Source organism: Peromyscus eremicus, chromosome 18 (genome assembly GCF_949786415.1).
Source record: "Peromyscus eremicus chromosome 18, PerEre_H2_v1, whole genome shotgun sequence".
NCBI lineage: Eukaryota > Metazoa > Chordata > Mammalia > Rodentia > Cricetidae > Peromyscus > Peromyscus eremicus.
In genome coordinates this window covers 9,501,318-9,529,061 of record NC_081434.1, presented here as the reverse complement: position 1 = coordinate 9,529,061, position 27,744 = coordinate 9,501,318, and the positions used below count along the sequence as shown (strand labels likewise).

General features: G+C 45.1%; 1 protein-coding gene across 5 annotated transcripts in view; it reads left to right on the top strand.

Moving 5' to 3' along the window:
* Grip1 (glutamate receptor interacting protein 1) overlaps positions 1 to 27,744 on the top strand; it is a 100,226-nt gene that overhangs the window by 68,491 nt on the left and 3,991 nt on the right. For 3 of the 5 annotated variants that reach the window (XM_059245489.1, XM_059245492.1, XM_059245493.1), the window contains 2 exons: positions 17,585 to 17,731; positions 19,859 to 20,124. In XM_059245489.1, the coding sequence (XP_059101472.1) occupies positions 17,585 to 17,731; positions 19,859 to 20,086 (375 nt within the window). In that variant the 3' untranslated portion in view covers positions 20,087 to 20,124. Of the gene's footprint in view, positions 1 to 17,584; positions 17,732 to 19,858; positions 20,125 to 27,744 lie in introns of those variants that run through there. The other 2 variants (XM_059245491.1, XM_059245490.1) reach the window with 1 other exon arrangement.

Here is a 27,744-nt window from a genome sequence, read left to right as displayed (position 1 = left end):
TCTTAAAACATGTCCCCTGGGAGGATTAGCCTGGGAAGCGTGAAAGATTGATGTTTCAGGTGATGTGTTTATCAAATGTTGGTCAAAATCTCACAAACATGTGAGATTCCTATGTTGAGCTCTGATGAATTAGTCTGTGCTCCTTGGAAAGTGGATGGATTTTTACACATCTTTTGTCCATTGTCTCACTGATAAGAGACCTAAAGTTCACTGTAAGCAGGCTTACCCCTCAGTTGCATGCCTACAGTAGACACGAAACTCTCAACACAACATTAGATGTTCTGGGCCGGGGCATGTTGGACTATAATGTTTTCCACTTCCCGGAGAAAACTCTCTGTCACACTTAGCCACATCCAAGAGTTGCCTTCAGAGTTTAAGTGGCACAGGTGTGACAGCACTGGTGGGTCCCAGGCCAACAAGAGCAGTGAGTGGCAGGGAAGTGTCTCTGGCTTCCATAGCTAGCAATGGTACTTCATTCTTTTGTAATATGTGAGGACGTATAAAAAGTAACAACCTCAACCCCACTTTTCATGAGAGCCAAGATGCTCCCTATCGTTAATAATCTCCTAACATAATTCATTTTACTCAACAGAACACGTAAGTGTCAGGTAGAAAGGAATTAACAGGCCACTACTCCCTTTTCCTATAAAGACTTCAATTTCCCTAAGTACCCTACAAAACATAGCTATTTGTTCTGTAGCTGATAGAGTATGATGGGGGTGGATAATGTAATGAGTTAATGTAATGAGTTAAGCTCTGGTTCTGGATCTTTCTTTTTAGCGCACTTTGTCCATTCATTTGACATATGGACTTTGTCCATTCATTTGACATATGACATATATATAGGACTGTGTAGCCTATATATACACATGCCCTCAAAGGATGTGCTGTCATCCTTGGGGAGTGCAAACACCTATGAAACAGTGGGAAGTTAGAGGGGGGTCAGCACAATGTCAGTAGCAAGCCTCGGAGTACAGGAGGAGGCACTTCCCCTACTGTGAAGGAAACAGAAAAGACTTCCTAGACATAGGTATTGACTGTGCAGAGGAGGTAGAGGGTGGGGAGACATTCCAAGCACAGAAATAAGCATATGCAAAAGAATAGCAAACAGCACAGTGTATTTCAGGTGTGAAAATAGTCTCATATGACCAGGGTTCTTTGCATTAGGAGAATTTCAGAAAAGCAAAGATACCTCTGGCATTTTCCAGTTAGGGTCCAGATTTGAGCCCCCTCACACAGTTTAGCTTGTTTGTCTGGTTGTCCTAAATACATCTGCTTGGTAACTCACATACCCTAACTCGCAGATCGACGTAGACCATCATGCCATAGGAAATCCCATGGCCACTAAATTGCAAAGGCTACATGTTCATTGTTAATTCTGCCCTGCCAAGAGGAAACCCAACCCTCCTAGTTCCCTTGGGGGTGTGTGAACCCCCTCTTTCCCTCTTCTCTCAGCTTCCACCCAGGTTGAGAAAATCATGCCTGTTTACCTCTTCTTCTTTAGCCTCAAAGAAATGATACCAACATGCACTGAGTACCTATTGAATTCTGTTTGTCTGCTGTGTATTTTTAGCTCTCCCAATAGACATTTGAGTTGGCATGTATTATTCTCATTTATACGATAAGGAAAGTTGCAGTATGAAACTCTCTCTCTCTCTCTCTCTCTCTCTCTCTCTCTCTCTCTCTCTCTCTCTCTCTCCCCTCTCTCTCTCTTTCTTTCTGGAGTGACACTATCTCCTCAAAGACAGCTACTTTATGGCCCAGGAACATAAATGTCTTGTCTCCATATCATCCCTCCACTGAAAGCATTCAGCAAAAATCCTGACAGTAAACTGGATGTGGAAATTGTTATAACTGAGAGTCTTTAGTGGGGGCTCTGCTCGAAATACAAATCGTATTAAGAAGGAAAACTGTATTGCTCGCTTCTTCATCTAACAGTTGGCGGTGGATCAGTTGGCAAATTTGTGCACCGGTGTGTGAATGGGGTGTGTGTTTGTGTGTGTGTGTGGGGGGGGTGATTATGAAATCATGGGCACAAATGTGACCTGATAAATGCCACACTGCTTTGTCCCCTTAGTTTGTCATTTCTCCTAAAAAGTGGTTATGTGCACTTCTCCTGGAGCTTGACTTTCTTCCAAACGTGTCCCCAACAAAATGAGGCTCTCAGAGACTACATGGTGCTCTGTAATTAGAGACCCCTAAAGCGTCTACTTAAGATGGGGCCTGTGGGCTGATGCTGTGGAGTTCTTGGGGTAGCTTCTGAGACCGTCTCAAGGACCTTCAGGTGAATTTCGTTACCCTGATAGACCATGTAGTGCATTTGCTGCTTAGCATACTCCAGTGGTTGAGAAGGAAATGGTCACTAATTAACAAAGAGACTGACCTCAGAGTAAAGACTCTTAATTGTGCCTGTGTCTTACATGTGTGTTTTTCTGAGTATCTGATGTCATGGGAAAGCACACTAACATGTGGATTGTTTAAGTCAATTTTCATGGCTGTGATAGAGTTTCTAATGGAAACTGATTACGGAAGGATTCAGTTTGGTCCGTGGTTTCAGAGGATGCAGTCCATCCCAGGAGGTGTGGCATGTCTTGAGACGCTGTCTTTACATCATGGACCAGAAATGGGAGAACAATGCAGGAAGCAGTCCGTGATAAAATGTTCCTACAGACCCACCGCCAGTAACCTACTTCCTCCACTGAGGCACCACTTCCTAAAGTTTCCACAGCCTCCCAAAACATTGCTAGCATCTGGGGTCAATCATTCGGATAGTGATGTCGTGGGGAACATTATACATTCAAACCATAACATTGAGAGAGTTATCTTCCCTCTGATCCTGCCTGCTTGTCACAAGCCTTTGTCAGAACTTAGGGGCAGCATGGAGAAGGAGCCACAGAATTAGGAAACTCCCCTGCCTCCTTAGGTTGAAGATAACGAAGCTAGCTAGAGTCTGAACAAACACTGGTTTTCAGTCCCTGGAAGGTTATCGTAGAGGAATTTCCCAGAGGCTACAGAATCGGAGTCACCAGGGTAGGTGACACCAATGGACCTAAGCAGGCTTAGTGTCACTTTACTGTTTCAGTCTTTCTGGTGGTTGTCACTTGCCTGAAGTTTGGATCCATTTGTGTCCAAGTTGGATCAAGACAGGATGAGTGAATAGACACATCCATACCACTGTAAGAAAGGCAAGGGAAGTGAATAGCTCAAGCCCATCATCTAGGGGTGGGTCACTAACATTGCCTTCATACAGAAGTGTTAGCTTGTCGGCCAGTTTCTTGACTGTGGTGGTTTACTGTTGTGGAATATTAGTGAAAGACATGTTACATTCTTGTATGCGGTTGGATATTTGTTTAATGATGCAAAGGTGTGTTGCATTCTTTCATGTTGCATTTGTTGAACTCTGTGAAGCTGTATTACTATGCCTGCCTAGAACACCTGATGGGTCTAATAAAGAGCTGAATGGTCAGCAGCTGGGCAGAGAGAAAGGCTAGGTGGGCCTGGCAGGCAGAGAGAATAAATACGAGGAGAAATCTTGGAAGAGGGGATCAAGGGGTAACCAAAGAAGAATGGAGGGAGCCAGCCACCCAGCTACATAGCTAGCCATGGAGTAAGAAGTAAAGAAAGGTATATAGAATAGAGAGAGATAAAAGTCCAGAGGCAAAACGTAGACAGGATAATTTAAGAAAAGCTGGCTAGCAACAAGCCAAGCTAAGGCCAGGCATTTATAAGAAAGAATAAGTTTCCGTGTGATTTATTTGGGAGCTGGGTGGTGGGTCCCCCAAAGAGCCAAAAGAGTAAAGAGTAAAACAACCAACTACAGTTTACAACTGGATGGAGCAGGGATCTTCATAAACACACCTTTGGGTGTCCTAAGGCATTTCCATAAACAGTCAGATAATGAGGGCTCTGAATTAATTGATGGCATAATCCATTCAAGATTCCAAATTTGAATAAGTTATGGGGAGGTAGTAGAACCATGGAAGGGGAAGCCTAGTTAGAGAAGTCAGATGAGTCTTTGAAGGACACGTCTGGCTGTAACATTTCTTTTTCTTTCAAGACATGTTCTCATATAGCCCAGGATGGCCTCAAACTCATTATGTAACCTTAAATATCTGGTCCTCCTGCTTCTACCCTACAAATGCCGAGATCACAGGTATGTGTCACCATTCCTGGTTTTATGTGATGCTAGGGATGGATGGGACTGAGGGCTTCATGAATGCTCCATCTCCAGCCTTTTGTCCCACCATGGATGTCGCATATCTGGGCTCTGACAACCATGGTGTGTCCTGCCTCACTGCAGATTCAGAATCAACGCCGCCCCAAAGACTACATCTGTAGGCTCTGTCACAGGAAAATGGAGTGTCTCAGCTTGCTCTCACTCCATCGCTTCCTCCTCATTTTCTACCCATGCCTTCCTTCCCTACATTCTTTTTCTCCCCCTGTCCTTCAGCCATTGAACTAATTCCAAGAGTTGCTAATAGATCACAGGCAGCAGTTTGAGAAGTAAAGGACGGTTGATTTAGAGAGGAGATGACCGTCCCTATGGGGTGCTTGTTAAAATACGGAGTCTGTGTTTTCAGGGACTCTTACATTTTAGCAACACTGTCAGTGGAGTCTCTTGAGGACTAAAGATTAGGAATCACCCAGGAAAGTTTTGCTAGCTCTAGATAGGTGGTTAGTCTGTTTTCATGAAATCCAAGACAACAGGGTGGCAGATGAAGAGGAAAGGGTGGCTCCGCTTCGGGCCCCGGAGGTTCTGCGTTTTATCTTTCAAATGAATTCAGCTTGGTGCTGCAGCTTATCACACACTCTTTCTCTTTGCAGATAAGGAACGTGTGATCTTAGCTACAGCTCATTGATAACCCTCCTCCTTTCCCTTTGGAATCTTAAGCATCCTTTGGTGGCCACTTGATCTGTTTCCGAGATGAATCACAGCTACACCTCCTTGCACCGTACCTCGAGGCAAAAACTGCTCTTTTGCAGGATGGCAGGTTCCCCACATTCAGCCCCGTTGAACTTTAAAAATAATTCATATTGACACTCACTTGTCCCTGCCCCTGCCGCCATCATGCATGATCTTCAATAGAAGTAGACCACTGAATTGTATGCAGCTACTTGTATTTGCCTTTTTATAGAAGGATTCTAAAATAATTTACCAGAGTCTTTTATTTAAGGCTGCGGATGGCGCAGCACTAGAACATTTGAGTCAGTCCCAGGAAGCTGTGTACCCTCAGCTTTGCCCTCAGCCAGGTTCATCGTGCTTTTGCAGTCTGAGCCTGCTTAGAGGGGCTGGTGGGGTGACGTTGTCTTACTCCTTGGACAGAGTGCTGTGGTTAGCACTGGTTTCTTTTGTAGCCTTCTCCCCAAGTTGGGAACAGGCTCTAGGCTCAGCACTAGGAGGAAAAATAAAAGGGAAATACATATCTCATTCTTGCACATGAAATATATATATATATATATATATATATATATTTCTTGCACATGAAATACATAACTCTTTCTTGCACATATCTCTTTCTTTGCTAAATATTTGAAGTCCTCACAGGAGTCTTCATGCCAGGCACAGACCTCCAAACTGCTGGTGCAGGACCACCTGCTATAGACATCCATGGAAGCTAAAAGTAACTCAGTGGGTGGATGGACTTGTTATCTGTAACTGCTTCGCTGGGCTCCTCTTTCTGCAGAAGTAGAGAGCGTGTGGATCTGGGTTTCCTCACTTCCGCAAACAGGGAGCTGGGCCACCTGTTAGCAGGGCCACCTGTTACAGGGGACAGAGACCTTACAAAGCACATTCTCCCTGGTGTAGTCTGCTGCCCAAACTTGAGCAAGTGCCATAAGACCTGGAACCACCAAGGACAGACAACAAAGCCAGGAGACTGTTTACTCAGAGAATGGAGGCCAGTGGCTTCTTGTCTGTCGCTGTATCCGCCTAGGACGCAGATACTCCCCTGTTGTGACAAGGGTAGACAAGAGTGGAAACACTCTTGAAGAAACCTGACTAGGACAACCAGGACCGGAGTTTGGGTTGCATGTTTCCATTAAATAGTGTTCGTGGCAATCTTCAAAATGTGTGCTTTCCATTGTTTTCCCATGGTTGTGGGGCTATTCTTTTAAACCTTAAAACAAAGTGCTTGTGTATTTGCTTCAGTAACAATGACAGCAGATGACAAAGCTTGTTTCCAAGGCGATCAAGAGATGTCTGTATCAGTCCATGGAGCAAGAGTTCTCAGGCAGCATATCTCTGCTCGGGGACTGTCCTTGGCACACTGTCCTTTCCAAAGCGTGATACGGAAGTCATCCGCACTCTGCCAGGCAGGGCTCCCTTGGTATCTTATCGTGGCTTGTGAGTTGTCCACCTCCACTGTCCAAGGAAGGTGAGCAAAATGGAGCTGATGTCCCCGCATCTCAGATGACCTTCAGCGGTCCTTGGAGACAGGCTTGCTAGACAGTGCGCCTTGTTGCTATTTTCGATGTTCCTTATGGCTTCTGTCATGGATCTGTCTCCCTGATGGCCCTGTGTGTCTCTGTTACCATTGATTTATAGGTTGTAGGATTTTCTATCATCTATGGCATGCTCGTTTGAAACAGTGGGTTCCCTGAAGGTCATTCATTCTGCTACACTGGTGTCCACGTTCTGGAGGAAGAGCCAGCCCTCTGGGCCTACCCCTCCATATTGCTTTACCGTATCACTTGTCTAGCAGTGTTACGGTCCTTGAAGGCGTAACAGTGTAGCCAAGGGCTTGAGTTTTTCTCTAAGATGGGGTTTAGTAAACCTTCCTGTCTGAAGCCCTTTCTGGTGTCCGTCTGCAGGAATCCATCCACAATGAGGAAATTAAATCAAGACAATTGGTAGTCTGCTCAGCAGGAGCCTGGTCAGTTCCAACTTGTCACACCCTGCCCTCCCCAACCCCCAATGACAGTAACCTTGGGCTCTGATTCCCACAGGCTCAGTATCAGTGGATGATGTGACTCTGACAAGAGCTGACAATTGGTTCCTGAATCGAGGAGGCCCATGTGGGTCTATAGGGAATTAGACATCTGTAACGTGGAGGGGAATTAGAAAGGCCTACGAGCTGGAGAAGCCAGGCTAGAGTGACCCGAGGTCTAGGGAGCAGAGGTTATATACAGAGTGCTGGTGCCATGAGCAAGCATCAGATGGTTCTGAGAAGAGACACCGGGAGCTGGTGCCCATGCACACAGCCAGCCAACTCAGAAGCAGCTGAGGTGAGTAGTCAACCCAGAGGCGTAGCAAGCCATTACTAAGAGACCATCAGCTCCTGTGGCTGGGTTGAACACTCTGGTTTTTGTTTTGATTTGGTTGTGTGTGTGTGTGTGTACTGAATGCCTTATGAAGGTGCTCTGTGGTGAACCAGAAAAGCAATTGTTAATACACCACAGTCCTTCTGAAGGGTCACCCTCCCTCAGTTGGGACTAAATTCTCCAGAACCAAGTCAGCCCCATTGCCAACACATAGAGCCGGAATCCTGGATCCTGATCTCACAGCCCAGCCCTCGATGCCACAGGATGCCAAAGAACAGCAGGGGCAATATCAGAAGCAGCTGGCCTTTTCTTTCCTCTGCCAAGGGTGCTCCCCTGATGGAAGCAACAGGTGCCTTTCTGACCCAATTTATTTGGAAACCAGGCACTTTCTAGTGACCTAAACAAGATCCGCTTCCTCTTGGACTGGAGAGTAATTTACGATGATGGAGTCGTATGTTTTATTTTATTTTTCTCCAAGATCTGCGGGTAAGGTAGGCCCATCCTCAGACCTGGCATTGCTTGAAACATGTCTTGTTTAAAGGAAACGTGGCTGCCCCAGTACTGGCTGCCGGGAGTAATCCCAAGTGCCTCCTGGCTTCCAAGGAAATCAGCATCATCTTCGAGAACTGGGGGTTGCTTTGATTGTCACAAAAGACTGAGCTAGAAGAAGGCTGTCGGGGCCGAGGAACTGATTCCAGGGTGGCTGTCACTTACTGTGACTTGCTCAAGAGGCTACACTCGGTTGCCCTTGAACGGGGATGAATTGGCTGCGCGGGTAAAGCGTCAGGCATGGGCTTTCCGATCTCTACCTGAGGACATGGTTCAGACAAGCAGGTTGACTTGCTTAAAAATGTAAAACGAGGCCCAGCTTGAATCTCGGTAGCCCCCCTGCTCCTGGGATGGCTCCTGCTCAGGTATGAGACTCTGAAACAACCGAATCAGGAATAAAGTCACAGAACTGGACCCAAGTCCATTGAACTATCCCCTTAACTCACAGTTTTGTTTTAAGCGGTGGATTGGCTCTTTTAGAACAGAAAAACCTTTCGACTGTGTTAATGCCTCAGTTTCCCCAGAGGCCTCCCCTGAATAGAGATTGTACAAGATACACTGCTGTCGTGGGCTAGAATAGAAGGCAAAACCAGCCGGCTTCTAGACAGCCATCTTCAGAGATCAGAATTATGTGTGATGTTCCTGGGGAAGCCACAAGAGGGCACACCAGAGAAGAACTACAGGGAACGTGATTGTGATTGTCTTTTGTTTGTTGGGCAGTTGAAAATGAATAAAGGCTGCCTAGCCAGCGAGAAGATTCTATATCCAAACAGAAATCCTGATTGGGTAGAAGACACCCAGCAAATGAGGTCTGATGTTCCAGTATTGGATCCTAGCGTGTTTGCATTAGATCAAAGGAGTCACTCCATCAACGTCTCCAAGGCTCAGTGACCTCATTAGAAGAAAGGATGATTTTCTTGCACAGAGTTATCGGAAGTTCAAAAGGAATCATAGTAAGAAAGTGCCTGGATAAGGCTTCGGCTGTGGATAGAGGAGATATGGATAAAACCTCAGAATCCTTAGAAATGTTGGGGGGCCCAGAAACAAATCAAGTTACTACTAGCGGTCTCCAGGCAAGCAGAGCTGCGTGGCATGAGTTATTGTGGCTATTCCGAGAGCAGCCAGCCTGTGTTTCCCACCAGCATATTATTAATTTCTGGGGTCTTTTATGTGAGTCTAAAATAATTAACTTCATTTGTGTTAATTTACTATTCCTAAGCAATCTCCAAGGGAAAGATAGAGCTGGCCATTAAAATTCAGTATCTTCTAGCCTCGAGACATCTTTCCACAGAAACCTTGGTTTCTATTTTAGAACAGTTAGTAGCCCCTCATCCTGAACAATTTGCCATCAAGATGCACCATGTGTGAGGCTCAGGAAAGTAAAGGGTCTTGGCCAGTAACCGGGTCTCAGAACCTCACAAGCTTATCTACTAGCCCACCCTGTTGACATTCACCCTCAGTGTTCCAGTTAACGTGTTGACGTTGGCAGTTTGGGTATCACTCTCTGTTGAGCACTGTCTTAGTCAGTGTTTGGTGGCTGTGAAGAGACACCATGGCCACGCCAACTCTTATACAGCATTTGATTTGCCTCGCTTACAGTTCAGAGGTTTTAGTCCATGGTCATCATGGTGGAGAATGTGGCAGTAGACAGGCAGGCATGGTGCTGGAGAAGTAGCTGAGAGTCCTACATCTGGATCCACAGGCAGCAGGAAGAGAGAGACTCTCGCCTTGGAATGAGCTTTTTGTATTTTGTTTTTTTGTTTTTGTTGTTGTTGTTTATTGTTGTTATTTTGTTTGCTTTTGGAGACAGGGTGTCTCTGTATAGCCTTGGGTGTCTGTAGACCAGGCTGGCCTGAACTCAGAGATCCACCTACCTCTGCCTCCTAAGTGCTCTCAGATGGGCTTTTTGAAACCTCAAAGCCCGTGCCCAATGATGTAGTTCCTCCAACAGGCCACACCCCCTCATCCTTTCAAATAGTGTCACTCCCTGGTGAACAAGTATTCTAATCTACAAGCCTATGGGGGCCGTTCTCATTCAGACCACCACAAGCCCCTCCCAGGTTCTGGCCTATAGATACCTAAGAGTCAAAAGCCAGTTGAGCAATGAAGACCGTTGCAACTCCAGTTCCATTCTCCAAATGCAAGGGTTCTGAGTGATGGTGTTGGAAAACATGCCTCAGCTGTAAGACCAAAGTGGGCTTTCTAATTTCCATCATGAGCTTCAGCTTGTCTCATTCAGGGTACCTCAGGGCAAATGAATGCTGATTTTCTTATTTCTTCCTTGGCCAATCATAGGGAAGCCATGGGGATGCACAATGTAGCAAGTTTCAAGTAACATGGCGCTAAACAGAACACACTGATGCTTAGGAGTGGGAGGAATAGTCCCTCCACAGGAATGCTGCCTAGCACATGGGGAACATGGCTAGAATAAAGAAGAAAATGACTAAGAAATAAAATGCCCACAGAGCCAAGGAACAGTGCATGGGCAGGGACCTCGAGAATAGAGATTTCACCTACCAGTAAACGGGTCAGTCCATCAACATTCTATTGGCTCTTTGCCTTCTCCCCTTTCCCACCTTCTGCTTTTTTTCCCTTTGAGAATAAAACGTAGAAGCCCCCCTTCTAACCAAGGATTGGGTGTGGTAGCTGATTCCAGAAGAGGGACAGGAAGTATTCGAGATGCGCCTGTGATAACTTGTGCTAGAAAACACAGATCCTGTCAGAACAAACGGGTCCTGGGAAAAGGATCATGGTTGGCATGAAGGACGGTCAACATGAAGGACCCTCCATCTTTTCCAAATGCAAATGCATTTGAGCATCCAAATGAATGCTGATACAGTTGAACACAACAAATATGGAAAGCTGCATAGATTCAACTGATCCTTTACAACAAAAGTACCCGCCCTCAAGTAAAGTCTCATTGAGACATTACTGGAAGTACTTAGCACATTACTTTTATGTTCTAAAATCGAATTCGCATTTATTCTGCTTTTCATGTACTAACTGTATATCCAAGTAATCAGGCAACACTAATTGAAGGGAGAATTCTGTTTTTACAGAGTAATTCTAGCTACTACGTATATGTGATGGCTTGAAAGAAAATGGCCCCCAAAGGGAGTGGCACTACTAGGAGGTGTGGCCTTGTTGGAGTAGGTGTGGTCTTATTGGAGGAAGTGTGTCACTGTGGAGGCGGGCTTTGAGGTCTCTTATATGCTCAAGGCATGCCCAGTGAGCCAGACCACTTCCTGTTGCCTGCAAGAGGTAGCTCCTTCTCCAGCACCATGCCTGCCTGCTGCCATTGCCCACCATGATGACAATGGACTGAAGCTCTGAACTGTAGGCCAGCCCCAATGAAATGTTTCCTTTATAAGAGTTGCTGTGGTCAATGGTGTCTCTTCACAGCAATGGAAAACTGGCAGTACTAGAAAAAGGTAATTCCTTACAACCCCAATGAAATTGTTGATTCAGACCCAGGTATCTGTTGGTGAACTCTGAGACTGGACATGGATCGATAGGGCGGTGTGATATCACGGGAAGCCACTGTACCCCTATGATCTGTTTGTGCTCCCCACATACCCTGGCTGCGTCAATCACCAGAGCTAATTTCTGTTTAATGTGACGTGTGGCGTCGCAGAACATTCTACAGGTAGAGGGCACGGCTGCAGTGATGCAGTTAGCTACTTCCCCCACCCCATGTTCTCACGTTTTGTGGTTTCAATTGTCTGTGGCCAACTGTGGTCTGGAGCAATCAAGTGGAAAACTCCAGAATGAATAAAACGTTCTTCAGATTGTGAAGTTTACACCATACTCGGTAGCATGATGAAATCTCACATGCTCCCACTGGAGATGTGACTCCTCCCTTTCCCCAGCATAGTCATACCCCAAACACATCTTGCCCGTTAGTGACTAGGGAGTTGTCTCTGGTGGCTAATCTTGGTCATTAACTTGATACACCCAGGAAAAGGGAACCTTAGTTGAGGAATTACCTCCATCAGATTGGCCCGGGGACATGTCTACAGTACATTTTCTCATGATAATTGATGTGGATGGCACCCACTGTGGATGGTGCCATGCCTGGAAGGTGGGCCTGAGCTATATAAGAAAGGTAGCTGAACAGGAGGAGCCTAGGAGTAAGACAGTAGCAGTGTTCCTCCATGGTCTCTGCCTTGGTGCCAGCCCCCAGGCTCCTGCTTTGGGTTCCTGTCTTGGCTTCCCTCCATGATGGTCTATAACTTGTAATCCAAATAGACTCCTCCAAGTTACATTTAGTCACAGCAACAGAAAAGAAACCCCGAATACCATCTTATTGGGTTAACTGTGAAGGTATCCATGAAGGTTCTTGTAGATAGTAGTGGGTGCTCTCTCTATGGTTTCAGACATCCACAGTCTTGGAATGGAGTCCCTCTTGGATTAGGGGGCTACTGTAAGTCAGTAGCACTAGGGAAAGTGGATGGGAATGTGCCCTGGACAAGAGGAAATATGGAGCCTAGCACAAAGGTAATGAGTGGCCCTTGTTGGGATCCTGATGATTTAATGAACTTGTGTGGGGCTGTGAGGAAGATGGCTCAGTGGGTAAAGTACTTTCCATGCAATTGTGAGGACCTGAGTTCAAATCCACAGACCTGCATAAAGCCAGGTGTGGTGATCCCACTGCTCCTACGGGGGGAGGGGGGGTAGTAGAAGGAGAATCCTTGGAAACTCATGGGTCAGACATCCTGGTAAACACAGGAGAGAACAACAGAGCAACTCCATCTCAGAAACAAAGTAGAAGATGAGAATCAACAACCAGTGTGGTCCTCTGACCTGTACCCATGCACAGTGGCACATTCACATCCAAATTCACAAGTAGAAACATGTACAGGTACATGTGCGCGCGCGCACACACACACACACACACACACACACACACACACACACACCACACACACACACACACACACACACATGCACACACTTTTTGAGACAATTTGGGAAATGATGAGCTAGGTACTGGAAAATAGCCAATAATTAAGGCCAATTTGTGTCAGTGAATTAATAACATCCAGGATCTATATAAAATCTATCAACGTTTCTGTTCTATATAGCTACACCCTGTGTGTGCTTCGTCTAATTTTCTATTAACAAGCATAGTTTTTTTATGATATACTTAGTAATTAACACATGCTACTTACATGTTTGGGGGATACTGTTACAATAGTTTGATACATGTATTCAGTGTGTGATGATCAAATCAACATAATTAGCATCACTTTCTCTTCAAACATTATTTCTATGTGATAAGAACCTTCAGACTTTTCCAATTATTTTGAAGTACATGATACATTGTTGTAGACTCTTTCCTTACTCCACAGAACACCGGAAGTCATTGGTCCTGTCTCGTTATGGCTGGACACCTACTACCTGACCCTTCCTAGGCCCCTTCCCTGTTCTCGTGGCCACTCTTCTCCTTCTTCACTCAGATCAGCATTTCAGCTCCCACCAGTGAGTGCTCCCGTGAGACACTGGTCTGGTTTATGCCTGATTTACATATTCAAGGTGATGCTTTCCAGTTCCATCAATATAACCAAAAGGGATAGGATGTATTTCCGACTGCTGAATAATCTTCCAGTGTGTATATTCCACACACTCTTTATTCATTCATGGGTTGGCAACTGATTGGTTGGTTCACATCTCAGCTGTTGTGTCCAGTACTAGAATAAACATGGGACTATGCATATTTGTGATATAATAAATTCATTTACTTTGGAAAATCCAGCATTGGGATTGTAGAGTCACATGGAATTCTACTTTTAGTTTTTGAGAAACTTCCCTAACGATCTATACAGCGGCTGAACTGATTTACATTACCCCCAACAGTGTGTATGATAGGCTCCTCTTCCCTCAAATCTTGACAGCATCTCTTTTCTGTTTTTTTAGAATGACCCTTCTAACTGAGGGCACTTCTCATCCTGGTTTTAATTTGCATCTCTGGTAATGGGTCATGTTGTGCATTCTTCCTGACGCTCATTAACCATTTCTTTATTTGAGAGCTGTCAATTCAGAAGAAAATGAGCAGCTCCTTGGAGACACATACTATAGTCTGACATTCCTCCGAAAATACTCTCCCAAGAAAATAAAGATGAATGTGACTGAAGTCAATGTACTTTGTGACAGTTGCTGCCACTGAGTGATGGGCGGAGGGAGTCCTGGCACTCTGGCATCTTTATTTTAAAAGATACTTGATACTTATTTTTTCTTATTTTTTATTATAAGAACATTTCTCCCTTCTCTTTCCTCCCTCCAAACCCTCCCTTACACCCCTCCCCATTCTCCTTCAAATCCATGGCCTCTTCTCTCATTAATTATTACCTCATGCATATATGCATATATGTATACGTACATATTCTTAAATGTAACCTACTCAGTCCATATAATGTTACCTGTATGTATGTTTTCAGCACTGACCATTTGGCAGAGATTACCAGTTGTCAAACTCTTCCCTGGGGAAGACCACCTCTCCCTCTCCAGCTTTTCTCAGTTGCTTGTGGTTCTTTGTGTAGAAATGAGTCCTCATGGGTTTTTCCAAGTCCACTTTGTCATGTATATAAAGTCTCACCAACGTGACTGCCTAGATGGGAGCTGACACTTTAAAAAAAAAAAAAAAAAAAACTTTTCCCAGGGCTTGAGAGGTGGCTGAGTGGTTAGGAACACTGCAGCTCTTGCATAGGACCCAAATTTGATTCCCAGCACCCACATAACCATCTGTAACTCCAGTTCCTGGGAATCTGACACGCTTTTTATGCTTCTGCAGGCACCAGGCACCCACATGGGACACATACATACATACATGCAAAATACTCCTATATGGGACACATGTATGCATGCATGCAAAATGCTCCTATACATAAAATAAAATGAAACTTTAAAAGTTTAACTTCCTCCAATAAATAAATGCAGATATCACCCATCTTATGGCCTGAGACAAAAACATAATTAGAGAAGGTCTTAAATATTTTTTGTGTTGTTTTTGTTTGTTTGGATTTGAGGGGGAGGTTGTTAGGGTTGGCAGTGTTGGGATGGACCCTAGGGCCTTGGACATCCTAAGTAACTAGTCTACCATTGAGCTATACCACCCAATGAATAAAGTATTTTTTCTTGATGTACAAGAAATTTATTATCATTCCCTTATTATTTTCTATTTTTTCTTTTTTTATTTAATTTTTTTAAATTCATTTTATGTACCAACCACAGATCCCCCTCTCATCTCTCCTCCTGCTCCCTCCAGACCTCCACCCCTGTGACCCACTCCCTATCACCTCCTACAAAAGGGTAAGGCCTCCCATGGGGAGTCAGCAAAGCCTGGTACATTCAGTTGAGGCAGAACCAAGCCTTCCTCCCTGCATCAAGGCTAAGCAAGGCATCCCATTGTAGGCAATGGATCCAGAAAGCTAGCTCATGCACCAGGGATAGAACCTGATCCCACTGCTACGGGCCAAACAGACCAATCTACACAACTGTCTCCCGTATGCAGAGGGCCTAGTCCGGTCCTATGCAGGTTCTACAGCTGTCAGTCTAAAGTCCCTGAGTTCCTACGATCTTGGTTCAGTTGTCTCTGTAGATTTCCCCATCATGATCTTGACACCCCTTGCTGATACAATCCCTCTTCCCTCTCTTCGACTGGACCCCCAGAGCTCGGCCTGGTGGTTGGCTCTGGATCTCTGCCTCTGCTTCCTTCAGAAACTGTCATCATAGAAAAACAGCATTTTAAAGAAACCATGCATTAAATAAGGCAGTATGTGGTTAAAAAAAAGAACAGAGCTTTGCAGTCAGAACCCTTATTTTGAAGTAGTTTTCTGTTGTTTGGTTTCTCTTTGATCTTGAATAAGTTTTCATCCCTCTCTGAGCTCCTGTCTAAATGTCCTGCTACACACATGCGCACACACACGCACACACACACACACACACACACACACACACACACACCCCTTATTCAGTTCCGAGCCTTTCTTTAGGATATGCCTGGGGGAAAGAGACTAGGAAGGATGGGATATTTATATACTTACCATAATTCCAGGACCCAAGATGCCATCAATTACAAAACACTGTCCAATTTAAGACATTTAAAAATGTAAATGAGTACAAATGCCTTCACTGTAGCGTCAGAGTACGCATTCTGGCTGCTGGTGGCGTATGCTGGTTAAGTGCTGGGTGTCTGGATTCTGACAGACCTGACCCCACCATTCATTACCTTCGTGGTCTTGGGCAGATTACTTACCCTCTATAAAATCGAATTTCATCACCTGTAAAATGACCATAACCACAGAGCTGGCTGGTAAATAGTATTGACCCAGAAAGCTTGCTTTTTTTCTTTAAAGCTTTCTATCGAGTGAAATAAAATCCCCAAACTGACCACTTTTGTATTTCCTTTCAGTAGTCCATAACTCTCCTCGGTCGAATAATTGGATATAAAAATCTAAACCTGTTATACAAGGTCTAGCTGTCATGTTTGCCTTGTATGGCTCTGAGGGGGTTGTTTGTTTCTACTGTTTGACAGAAATCTGTGTGTGTGTGTGTGTGTGTGTGTGTGTGTGTGTGTGTGTGTGTGTGTGACGATTAGTTTGTGAAGTAAGCCCAAATCCTTGTTGAAATGTGGTCAGATTTTGGAGGGTACCCAGTAAACCTTAATAAAAACAGCAGCGGCCCCCTCCTAGCCCGTGTGGACGTAAAGTGCTGACTGAAGAGACTCTGTGTGCGTTTGGATCCCACTTCTGCTGTTCATTCCTTTGGCCGGTGTACACCTGGTTTGCTCTTTCCACCTCAGACTGCCTCTTGCAGGTGACCAGAAGGAGAAGTGAGGCTGGGGGGAAGCTGTGGGGAGCTGCCCTCGGGTGTGGTGCCTGGGTGTCATTTACAGCATGGAGGGTAGACACCCTGAGCTGCTAAAAAAAAAAAAAAAAAAAAAAAAAAACCTGGGCAAGTGAAGAGAAATGGTCAGGCTGTGTCCCCAAGGAACGCTTGGAGGTGTTTTAGCAAACGCTTGTTGATGAGGCTCTGTGGGGTATCTCAGGAAATAAAATAGTGCAAGTTGGAGCACTGGTTCAAAGGGAGTGGGTGTGGAATACAGTAGTGAGCAGAGCGCCAGGCTGGTGGGAAGCAGAAAAGGGTTATTATTCAACGTCACTCATCCCCGGCTTCTCCCCAACCTGGGAGCTACTCCAGGGAGACATTAGACGTCAACCTGCCCTCTAGGTCCTGTACCTAATGACTGCAACTTGAAAGGAGGAGGCGGTGCTGAGTCTGGGGAGTTGGATCCGTGGGTAAGTGGGTTAGAGCAGTGTTTGCCATGGAAGCATGAGGACCTGAGTTCGGATCCCCAGCCCCCAAGTAAAAGCCAGGTGTGGCAGTGCATGTTGATAACTCCAGTACCAGTTGGGGGACAGGAAGGGATAGGGGCTGACTTGGAGACAGGAGAATTGATAGGACTGCACGGCTAGTCAGCCTTGCTGAAAAACAGCAAGTTCCAGGTTCAGTGAGAGAGCCTGTCTCGGGAGAATACAGCAGAGAATGACGGATCAGAGTATCGAGGCATCTGACCTTGTCGTCTGGCCTGCACACGTGCGTGCAAATCACACATGCACAGAGAGACACGCAATACATATGCACACACACCTACACACACAAATATACACGCACACACTTTTTTTTTCCCCAAAGGATGAGGTACAATAACAATAAAAAAGAAAGACGCGACTCATTTCTCCTCCTCTGACAGCTCTCACGTGTTCACACTTTCCAGGTGACCTTATATAAGGACTCCGGCATGGAGGACTTCGGGTTCAGTGTGGCAGACGGCCTGCTGGAGAAAGGGGTGTATGTCAAAAACATCCGCCCAGCCGGGCCAGGCGATCTCGGCGGCTTGAAGCCCTATGACAGGCTCCTACAGGTAAGGCCTCAGAGGGAGTCCTGAACCCCAGCTTCTGACCTACAGGCAGCAGCGTCCTCCACATTCTCCTTCATACCTGGACCCTTTGTTTCCCCTTCCCCTCTTGTCACTGAACTATGGCACTCCCAGTGAACGGTTAGATAAAGAATTCTATTTCAGCCAGGCGGTGGTGGCACACGCCTTTCATCACAGCACTTGGGAGGCAGAGGCAGGCAGATCTCTGTGAGTTCGAGGCCAGCCTGGTCTACAGGGCGAGAGCCAGGACAGGCACCAAAACTGCACAGAGAAACCCTGTCTTGGGAAAAAAAGAAAAAAAGAAAAAAGAAAAAGAATTCTACTTCAGCTTCCTGAAGTTTCTGACACTGAGCTGCCCTTTCCCATCTAAATGTTCATTCCTCAAACCTCAGCCTAGATATGGTCTGGAGCTCGTTGACCAGCCGGCCAAGCCAAACCACTGAGCCCCGGGGTCAATAGGAGACCCTGTCTCAATAAAAAGGTGGAGAGCGATGGAGGAGGACATCTGATATCTTGTCACTGACCTCCACACCCATGCTCACATGCATGCACATGTACCTGCCTGCAAAAAACACACATTCACGTGAACATGTGCCCACAACACACACACAAACATGTGCCCACAACAGACACGCGCACACACACATAAACATGTGCCTACAACACAGAGAAAAGTGATATAGTATTATTATAGATGAATGGGACATGGTGGGCAAGCAGGTGTTCACAAGGGGACCAGGGAGACCTATCCAGTCTTTCATAACTTCAGCACATCCCTATGGGACATAAGTTCCTAAGTTTGATCTGTTGCTTAGAAATGACATTCCAGCCAGGGCCAAAGGTATCTGGAAGGACGGGGTTAGATCAAGTTACCCGTGGTGAGCATCTAGCCAGAAGGGGAGGAGAGCCGTGGAGGAATTCTGGCAGCATCAGGAAAATATTAAGAGGCTCAAAGCAGAGTGAAGCAGGGTGTGTCACGAGAAACAATGGCCGCCCTTGAGTTGGGCTTCGGGTACTAGAGTAGCCAGCAAGCCTGGCTTCGTGGGCAGTGACAGGGATTTGGGTCTTTGACTTTTGAGGCCAAATGTCTCAGTGGTCCACTGAAGGAGCAGTGCGAGCAGGAAGCAGCCAGAGAAGAGGCAAAGATGCCCCTCTGTGTTTATCTCTAGCCAGCAGCTTGAGACATGGGCATGGTGGTCTCGGGCCCAGACAGGTGTCCAGAGAAGTAAACTGATAGCGGCCACGGAGGCTGAGGACTCTGCAGTTCCCAGAGTTTAAAACGGGGTTCATCTAAGTGCCCAGCACTTGTCCTCAAAAAGTGGGAAGCCAGGACTGGGCATTGAATGCAGGTGATCTTAACAAGTACTGTTGTTGGGTGGAGAATATAGTTCCATCATAGTGTTTGTCTAGCACGTGTGACACCCGGAGTTCAATTCTCAAGATCCACAACCACCCCCCCCAAAAAAAGGTATTGAAAGAGAATTGCAAAGGAGTGCATAGAGCATGTGTAAGTTGAGGTGAGGGTGGATTCGTTCTTTCTCTTTTTTCTTTTAATATTTATTTATTATGTATATAGTATTCTGCCTGCATGTGTCCTTGCAGACCAGAAGAGGGCACTAGATCTCGTTACAGACAGGTGGTTGTAAGACACCATGCGGTTGCTGGGAATTGAACTCAGGACCTCTGGAAGAGCAGTCAGTGCTCTTAACCACTGAGCCATCTCTCCAGCCCAGGGTTCGTTCTTAATCAAGGGAGCTAAACATCATGGTAGCCAGACTGCCTGGAACTACATCCTTGGGGAACCCTTTCCCACTGCTAGTCTAAAGCAAACGCAACTCGCTGCTCTAAGCTTTGTTTTCTTCGGCTGTAAACTGGGGTAACCTTCAGCCACAGGAGACTTTGGGAGGGGTGATCTTGGTGTGGGGACAGGGGGACGGTGTCTTACTCTTCAGCTCCCAAGAGGCAGATGCAGAGGATGAATAGTGACCCGAACACCGCGTGTCACCGTGTAGCCAAACCGCACGGTCCGCCTTTGGGATTAAGCAGCTCGCCTCTGGGTTCGGGAGCGGTGGCTGCGACAGTCATTGAAAGTGGCTCTTCTTGGCCTGGCAGGTTAACCACGTCCGGACCAGGGATTTTGACTGCTGCCTGGTAGTGCCGCTCATAGCCGAATCTGGCAACAAGCTGGACCTGGTCATTAGCAGAAACCCACTGGTCTCCCAGAAGTCAGTAGAGCAGCAGGCCCTGCCAGGAGACTGGAGCGAACAGAACAGCGCTTTCTTCCAACAGCCCAGCCACGGTGGTAATCTAGAGACACGAGAACCCACTAACACATTATAGCAGCACTTTTTATAAAGCGGGACAAAAGACAATATCTACATGGTGCTAAAAAAAAAAAAAAAATCCCTTTAAGATTTCTGTGACGGCCAAAGCACAGAGAATCACGTGGCATTAACCGCAAGCACAGAGGTCTTTTAAATCTCTTCCCTCACGGCTCATGTTCACACCCCTTCCCAACCTGAAGAGGTTTGTTTGACAGTGACCGCTACCGTAAGTGGCAGGTCATTCTCTGCCGGGCCCAATGGTAGCAAGCAGCCCACCCCTTCCCACAACTAAGACCAGAGGAAACTTTTTACCATTCATCTTACTTTTTACAAAGAGAAACATCCGTTGGACAGTATCCTCTCTGATAATTTCCTTAATGAAATAAGTTTCTCACTATGAAGTCATTAACGTAAGAACAGAAGCAACCTGGATTTCCATAAAGCTGGCCCGGCTCGGGGAGCTAGGATGGGTGAACTGCCAGGCCTGCCGGAGGGGGAGGGGAACAGGTATAGCATTAGGTGTTCTTAAACTGTTTCAGCAACAATGCACGTAGGGGATCATAATAGGTGGTGGTAAATGTTTTGCCCAAATATAGGAATGATTTTAACTAAGATGTATGCTATTCCCTATGCAACAGATGATCAAACAGGATATGTCTTGTGACCTGTTTTTTTTTTTTTCTTTTCCCCTTAAGGACACATTTTTTTTTTTTTTAAATAGCTGAACATCTCTGATAATGAATTAGAAGTGTGTAGTAACACTGAGAATTAGTGATATGATCCTATTTTTTAAAATCCAAGACTAAAGAATTTAAGAATGAAGAGTTTAATGACATGAGATTCACTTTATGGGTAGGCAAACAGAAACTCATCTCGCTCAGCTGTCTGCGGACGGGTCCACTGAGGGGTACACGGCACACGTACGAACGACACGCGGCTCCCTTTGGTTCTGAGCCATGCCACTTGCTGAACTTGTAAATACATTTTTCACAAAACTCATTGCCAGTCACCACCCCCCCCCCAAAGCAATAAGACACCTGTGACAGTTGCTTTAAAGTTTGTGGGCAACTGTTTTCATTTGTTCAGATATTTTGAGTAGCTATACTAATAACTGTTATTTGGTAAATACTAAAAAACAAAAATATAGAGCTGTATATTGATGGTAGGATGTCAAAACTACTATTTTCCAAACCTGTTCCTTTTGGTCACTAGTACACCCGCACAGGCAAAGCATCCAAACACTGTGTCCTTTGTTTAAGGGAAATAAATGGTTCATCTTTTTCTGTGCAAAGAAATATATGATTTCAAACACATTTCAGAACTGCCAGGGCAAGAAAGCGTAGAACAGAATCCTATTAAGGAAAAAAATAAATAAATAAAACGATCATGAGTCACTTAAATATGTATTTTTGTTTGTAACAAACAAGTATTAAACTGTAAAGTATTTTTGTACAAATTTAATACTTTAATAGCATGGTATTTATCGTCTATGTATGGTTTTGGGGAATTCAAAATTGTTGCAAATATTTGTATGGAAAAAAAATCCTCTACAAAATGGAATAAACAAGTGATTTTAAAAAGCCAAAATAAAAAAAAAAAAAAAAAGAAAGAAACTGAGCTGCATGTCTGGTGCATTGACTGTGATTCGGAGTTCCAGCCTGAGGGCTCTATGATGTTCATTTCTGCAGTTTCCCCAAGGGAGGGACATGTCTCCATCAACTTGAAAGTCACTATGGATGAATGAGTGTGAAGTCAGATCTGGGTTTGGATGCCAAGCTAGTACTCATAAAGTGGTGTGCAACCTACCTCCCGGCAGCTGGCTTCCCCACCTGTGAGACCGAAGCTCACGACCTACAGAATACGCTTTTAAATACACAAGAAAGGGCTAAGAACACCTGCACACAGCAACACCTTCAAAACCAATGCCTCCTTCACTTTAGGGGACATGACAGTTCCTAACTCGTGGACGCAACATCTGCCCTTAGGAAACACCGCATGCATTCTCTGAGGCAGACTTACATTAATAACTAAAATGTAACCTTGAACTATGATAGCTATCTCTTAAAAAAACTACATCAGTACTCACAACAAGGCTCTGCAAATTCACATTCCTATTTATATAGTTACATCCAGTGAGCACAGGGTCACATTATAAACACATGGCCGTCAGAAGATGACCACCACTGAAGCTCCATTTTTTTTTTTTTTTTTTTAGAACCCAAACAACTGTTCATATTTTGATTGTACTGTTGACAGGGCAGCTTAAGGTCTGTACGGCAGCTGAGGTGAATATCAAGGAAAGGAAGTGTGGTCAGAGCCAGTCCTGTCAATTAAAGCACATGAGAAATGACCTCATAGGAAAGACCCAGAGTAGGTAGAACCCAGATTCAAATGCATCAATAGAAAATGGCTATGAGAAACAAAAAGAAAATGGGTACCCAGAAATCTCGGGTAGTAGTTTTCAAACAGAGTGACCGGTTTCGGTGTCGTTATATGATTACTGCCAACCAGGGAGGACAGCGTGGGAAGTGTGTGCAGCCCTGGCAACTGGTGGCATCTAGACAGGTGCTCAGCCATGTTAAGAGAACCCTTCAGTCTTAACACACTGCGAGGAAACGGCATTCGCTTCACATCCCCATCTTGGGTTTCTGGACATGCTCTCTTCCAATGACAGCTTGCAGAATATTGCATTAGGTTAATTATTTGTATTGTGACCCAAAAGTACAATCATCGTATAAAAAGCTAGTTCCTGCCAGGTGTGGAGGAACATGTCCTTAGGCCCAGCCCTCGAGCGCAGAGACATGAAGACCTCTATGATCCACAGAGTGACTTCTAGGTCAGCCGGGTGCTATGTTCAGACCCAGTTACATATAATTTGTGTCAGTGTGTCCTAGGCAAAACAGGCTAATGTATCGTCTCGACGACATGAAAGCTGAGTCCTATATGTCAGAAGACAGAGTTGAAGAAGCTTTATATCTACTAGTTACCATTCCCTCTTCTGTGCCCACCAACCTCCATGCTGCAGGAGATGTTCATCGAGGGGAACCATCCTTTCCACATAACTTGATAGTAAGGCACAGACTCCTCCACTCCCGCCCCCATGCCAATTATTTATTCCTTAATTGTTCCTACATGATGGGCTGAACAGTCACCCGCCAGGCAATCTGACTGATAGACTATCAAACTCTCATTCCCAAGAGCTCTGAACTCTGACTAACCCTCATGTCAGCCAGGATACAGCCCTCCTCAATGGCTCTTCCTAGGATAAACAAGAATAAGACTGGAAAGTTAATAAACTCTCCATGATAAAAGCCACAGAGAGCGGTCCATGAAACGTTCAAAATATCGATAAGAGAGCTGGAGAGCACGTTCGGCACTTGCAAAGGTTCCCAGCTTCCAGCTCAGGCAGCTGACAACTATCCCGGGGGATTCAATGTCTCTGGGCCTCCTCAGGCATCTGTACTCATATGCACATTCCCACACATAGACGCACACATGCACGCATGCATGCATGCACACACGCAATTAAATATAATAAAAATAAATCTTTAAAATCTCAACAAATTTCCTAAACTATTAGGACTGACCATAGGGAGAAGGGGCTCTTGGGTCATTGAAGTCAGGAGTGAAAGACGATCCCTGATCCACACCTTACAGGAACAGCAGGCTGTAGAGGGCTATCTTGATCGCCACCGGTTAACCAGCAGATGACTTAGACCAACTCCTCAAGATGCGAACTCTCAAAACTGAGCCTCTGAAACACACACAGACCTGGCTATGACACAGAACGTCTAGAATAGAGAATCTAGGCCTACAGTTACAAGGAGATGGAATCAGGAGTTTTGAAACCGTCTACAAAGGAAAGCCAAATCCAGATGGCTTCACTTACGAATTCCCCCCCAAACATTTCAGGAAGAGTACACACCAATTCTGCACAAACTAGAAGAGCATGGAATGCTTCTCACCTTGGTCTGCATGGCCAGTATACCCCGATGTCAAAACCAGGAAAAGGAAACTACAGACTCACACCTCCTCTGATTACAGATACAAAATCCTCTGATTATATCCTGATGATTATAAATATAAAAAGTATGATACTGCATTCTGAATCAGTGCAAACTGAACTAACAGTAGGTTTTCTCTTTTCTTGCATCCTAGAGATAATCTCTGTTTTAACATCCAAAAAAAAAGCAAAATAAGCACATTATATCACAGCCATATAACGAAGGCTAAAACTATATTGTCACCACTATAGAAACAGAAAAAACAATTGACAAAATACCCTTCATGGTAAAAAAAAAAAACAAAAACAAAAAAACCACAACATACAATGAACTAGCAATGAAGAGAAATCCTGGCCTTAAAGAGCACGCACACACACACACAGTCCACTGCTAAGAACAGTGGTAAAAGACTTAATTCTTCCTCCAATGCTATTTGGACACTGAACACTCTCTCCCTCGCCCAAGGCTGTGTGTTTAAGGCCTGGTCTCCAGGGTGGTCCTGCTGGGAAGTGCTGTGGACTTTTAGGACGTCAGGCCTTGGGAGATGTCTTTCAGTGACTGACGTTGCTCTTGAAGAGGATGTGGGGCTCAGTCCTGCCTAGATGCTCACCTTGGTTCCTGGTTCATAAGGTGAGGAGTTTGTATTTCTACACACTCCTACCATGATGAACTCCAGTCGCCATCACTGGAGTTAGAGACTTCAGAACTGGGAATCCAAACGAATTTCGTCTTCATAAAGTAATTGCTTGTGATTCATTACAGTGACAGCCAACAAATATGCCTCCATGTCAGGAACAGGGCAAGGATGCACATTCTTGCCGCTTCTCTACGAGTCTGCTCAGAGCGTCTAGCCAGGATGTTAAGACAAGAGAAAAACATGAAATGCATCTTGGAAGGAAAGAATTAAAACCACATCTACTTGTAGATGAGATGGTCTTATACAGAAAACTCAGAGGAATCCACCAAAAACCTACCAATACCAACTAGTTCATCAAGACCAGTAGGCAAAAACCATTTGCTTCTGCAGAGTAACAAGGAACCAACTAAAAATTAAGACAAGGGCTGAGGAGAAAACAGTGAAATGTTTGTCATGCAAGCACGACACCTCTGAGGTTTTGTTTTAAAGCCCAGCGAGAAACACGTGCTTGTGATCCCTCTGCTGAGGAGGTGGAAATAAGTCAATCTTGGGGCTTACTGTCTCAGGTAACAAGGAAATCCTTTCTCAAAAACAAACAAAAATAAGGTGGATGGCACCTGAGGACCACCTGAGGTACACCTGAGGCCCAACTGAGGCACACCTGAGGAACACCTAAGGACCACCTGAGGTACACCTGAGGCCCAACTGAGGCACACCTGAGGACCACCTGAGGACCACCTGAGGTACACCTGAGGCCCAACTGAGGCACACCTGAGGAACACCTGAGGACCACTTGAGGTACACCTGAGGCACACCTAGGCACACCTGAGGACCACCTGAGGTACACCTGAGGCATACCTGAGGACCACCTGAGGGACATCTGAGGACCACTGAGGCACACCTGAGGTTGATCTCTGGCCTCCCCACATGCACATGTGCACCGGTACCTGTACACAGACAAACACATGGAAACAATTTCAATTTAATAATTTGTTGAAGAGCAAACCTAACATAACTACATAAATTTAGAAATGTAAGATGTAATGCTCTAAACCTACAAAGAGAACTGGACAGAAATGGAAAAAATGTCCTTGAAGATCCTAAGAGTCAATGTTAAAATGAGGACGATCCACAGCCCTAAAAATGTTTTCTAAAGCCCAATCCCCAGATTTCCAGCTGGCTTCTTCACAAAAACTGAACATTAAAATTCATATGGAAATGCAGGGGATCCAGGTCATGATGGCTAACACCTTGAATCCCAGCACTCTAGAGGCAGAGGCAGGAGGATCTCTCTGACTTAAGAGGCCAGCCTGGTCTACATCGCAAGTTCCAGGCCAACCAGGGCTACACAGTGAGGCAAAAGAAAACAACAACAAACCCCCAAAGGGACCCAGAACAACTAACACAATCTTGAAGGAGAACAGCCAAGTTAGAGGGCTTGTGCTGGATTCCAGATCTCACAGTACTCCAGTCTGCAGTAATGAAGTCACCATGATCGGTCCTGGCACACAAGCCAACACAGATTTGTGGGATACGACCGAGAAGTCATAAACACACTCTCACACAGGCAAAATTTCGCCATGGCTATGGAGACAACTCAATGGGGAAAAAGACCTCTTCAAGAAACGGAGCGCAAACAACTGGATAGCCACATGCAAAAGAATGAACCAGGACCGCTTTCTCACACCGCATGCAGAGGCCAACTGAAAGCGAACCTCACATCTAAACATAAGTCCCAAAACTATTAGATGCTTAGAAGAAAAACCTAGAAATACATCTTCATGGCTTTGGACAGGCCATGGTTTGCCAAAGAGCCACAAGCCATAATATCCTACAGTGGACATCGCTGGAATTAAAAAAATATGTCCTTCAACATAAAACTTCCCAGAATCAGAGAAAAAAATGCAGGTCTTTTTTTTTTTATAAAGGACTTATATGTAGACTATAAAAGAATTCTCAGATTTTGATACTAACCTAATGTAAAAGTCAAAAGACAGGAATAGATCTTTCTCCAAAGACATATAAAAGACCAGTGAATACATGAAAGCTGTTCCTCGTCTTTAGCTGTAAGAAAAACACCAATCAAAATCAGAATGAAATACCATGTCCTTCTCCTATGATGACCATACAGAAAACAAAAATGTTACGGGGCTGGGCAGATGGCTCAGAGTAAGATCACTTGCTGCACAAGCCTGAAGACCTGAGTTCAAATCCCAGAACCCATGTAAAAAGCTAGATGTGGTCATGCATACCTGTAACCCTGATGCTGAGGAGATGGAAGGATCGGCAAAGTTCCGGCCCGCTAACCTAGTTCCTGGTCAGCTGACAGACCCTGCCTAAAGGGATTAAGGCAGTGACGGAGCAGGACACTCAACATCCTCCTTCATGTTCATAGAGATGCATGCACCCTCCCCCAAACACAAACAGGTACACATATACTGTACACATACATCATACACTCATGTACATGACTGTGAATGTGCGGGGGCGCGCACACACACACACACACACAAATATTGGGGAAACCAGAATTCTCATAACTACTGATAACAATGTCAAATGCTAACTAAATGCTTAAGAATCTAAAGACAGACTTATTATATAACCCAGCAATTCTACCGAGTGACGTAACCCAAAGAAATGAAAATATGTATCTACACACAAAAATGTTTACCACAAGCGTTCGGAGTGGGGTTAGTTGTAACAGCCAGAGTAGAAACCACCGTCAATCCACTAAGGAACGGATAAATTCAACATGCAATATAGCCATACAAAGGAGTATTAGTAATGAGTGAGCTGCATTACCAATGTACTACTGATACAATGTGGGTGAAATCTGAATAGCATTGTTCAGGAAGTAAGTTCAAAAGGACCTCACACTGTATAACTTCACTTATAAGAACTATACGTTATAGACAAATCTACAAGGATAAATCAGTCAGCTCGAGCACGTGAGTAGACTACGCCTAATGGGGTGCGGGCGTGGGGGGGTATGAAAACGCCCTGACATTGATTGTAGTGAGTTTCACAATT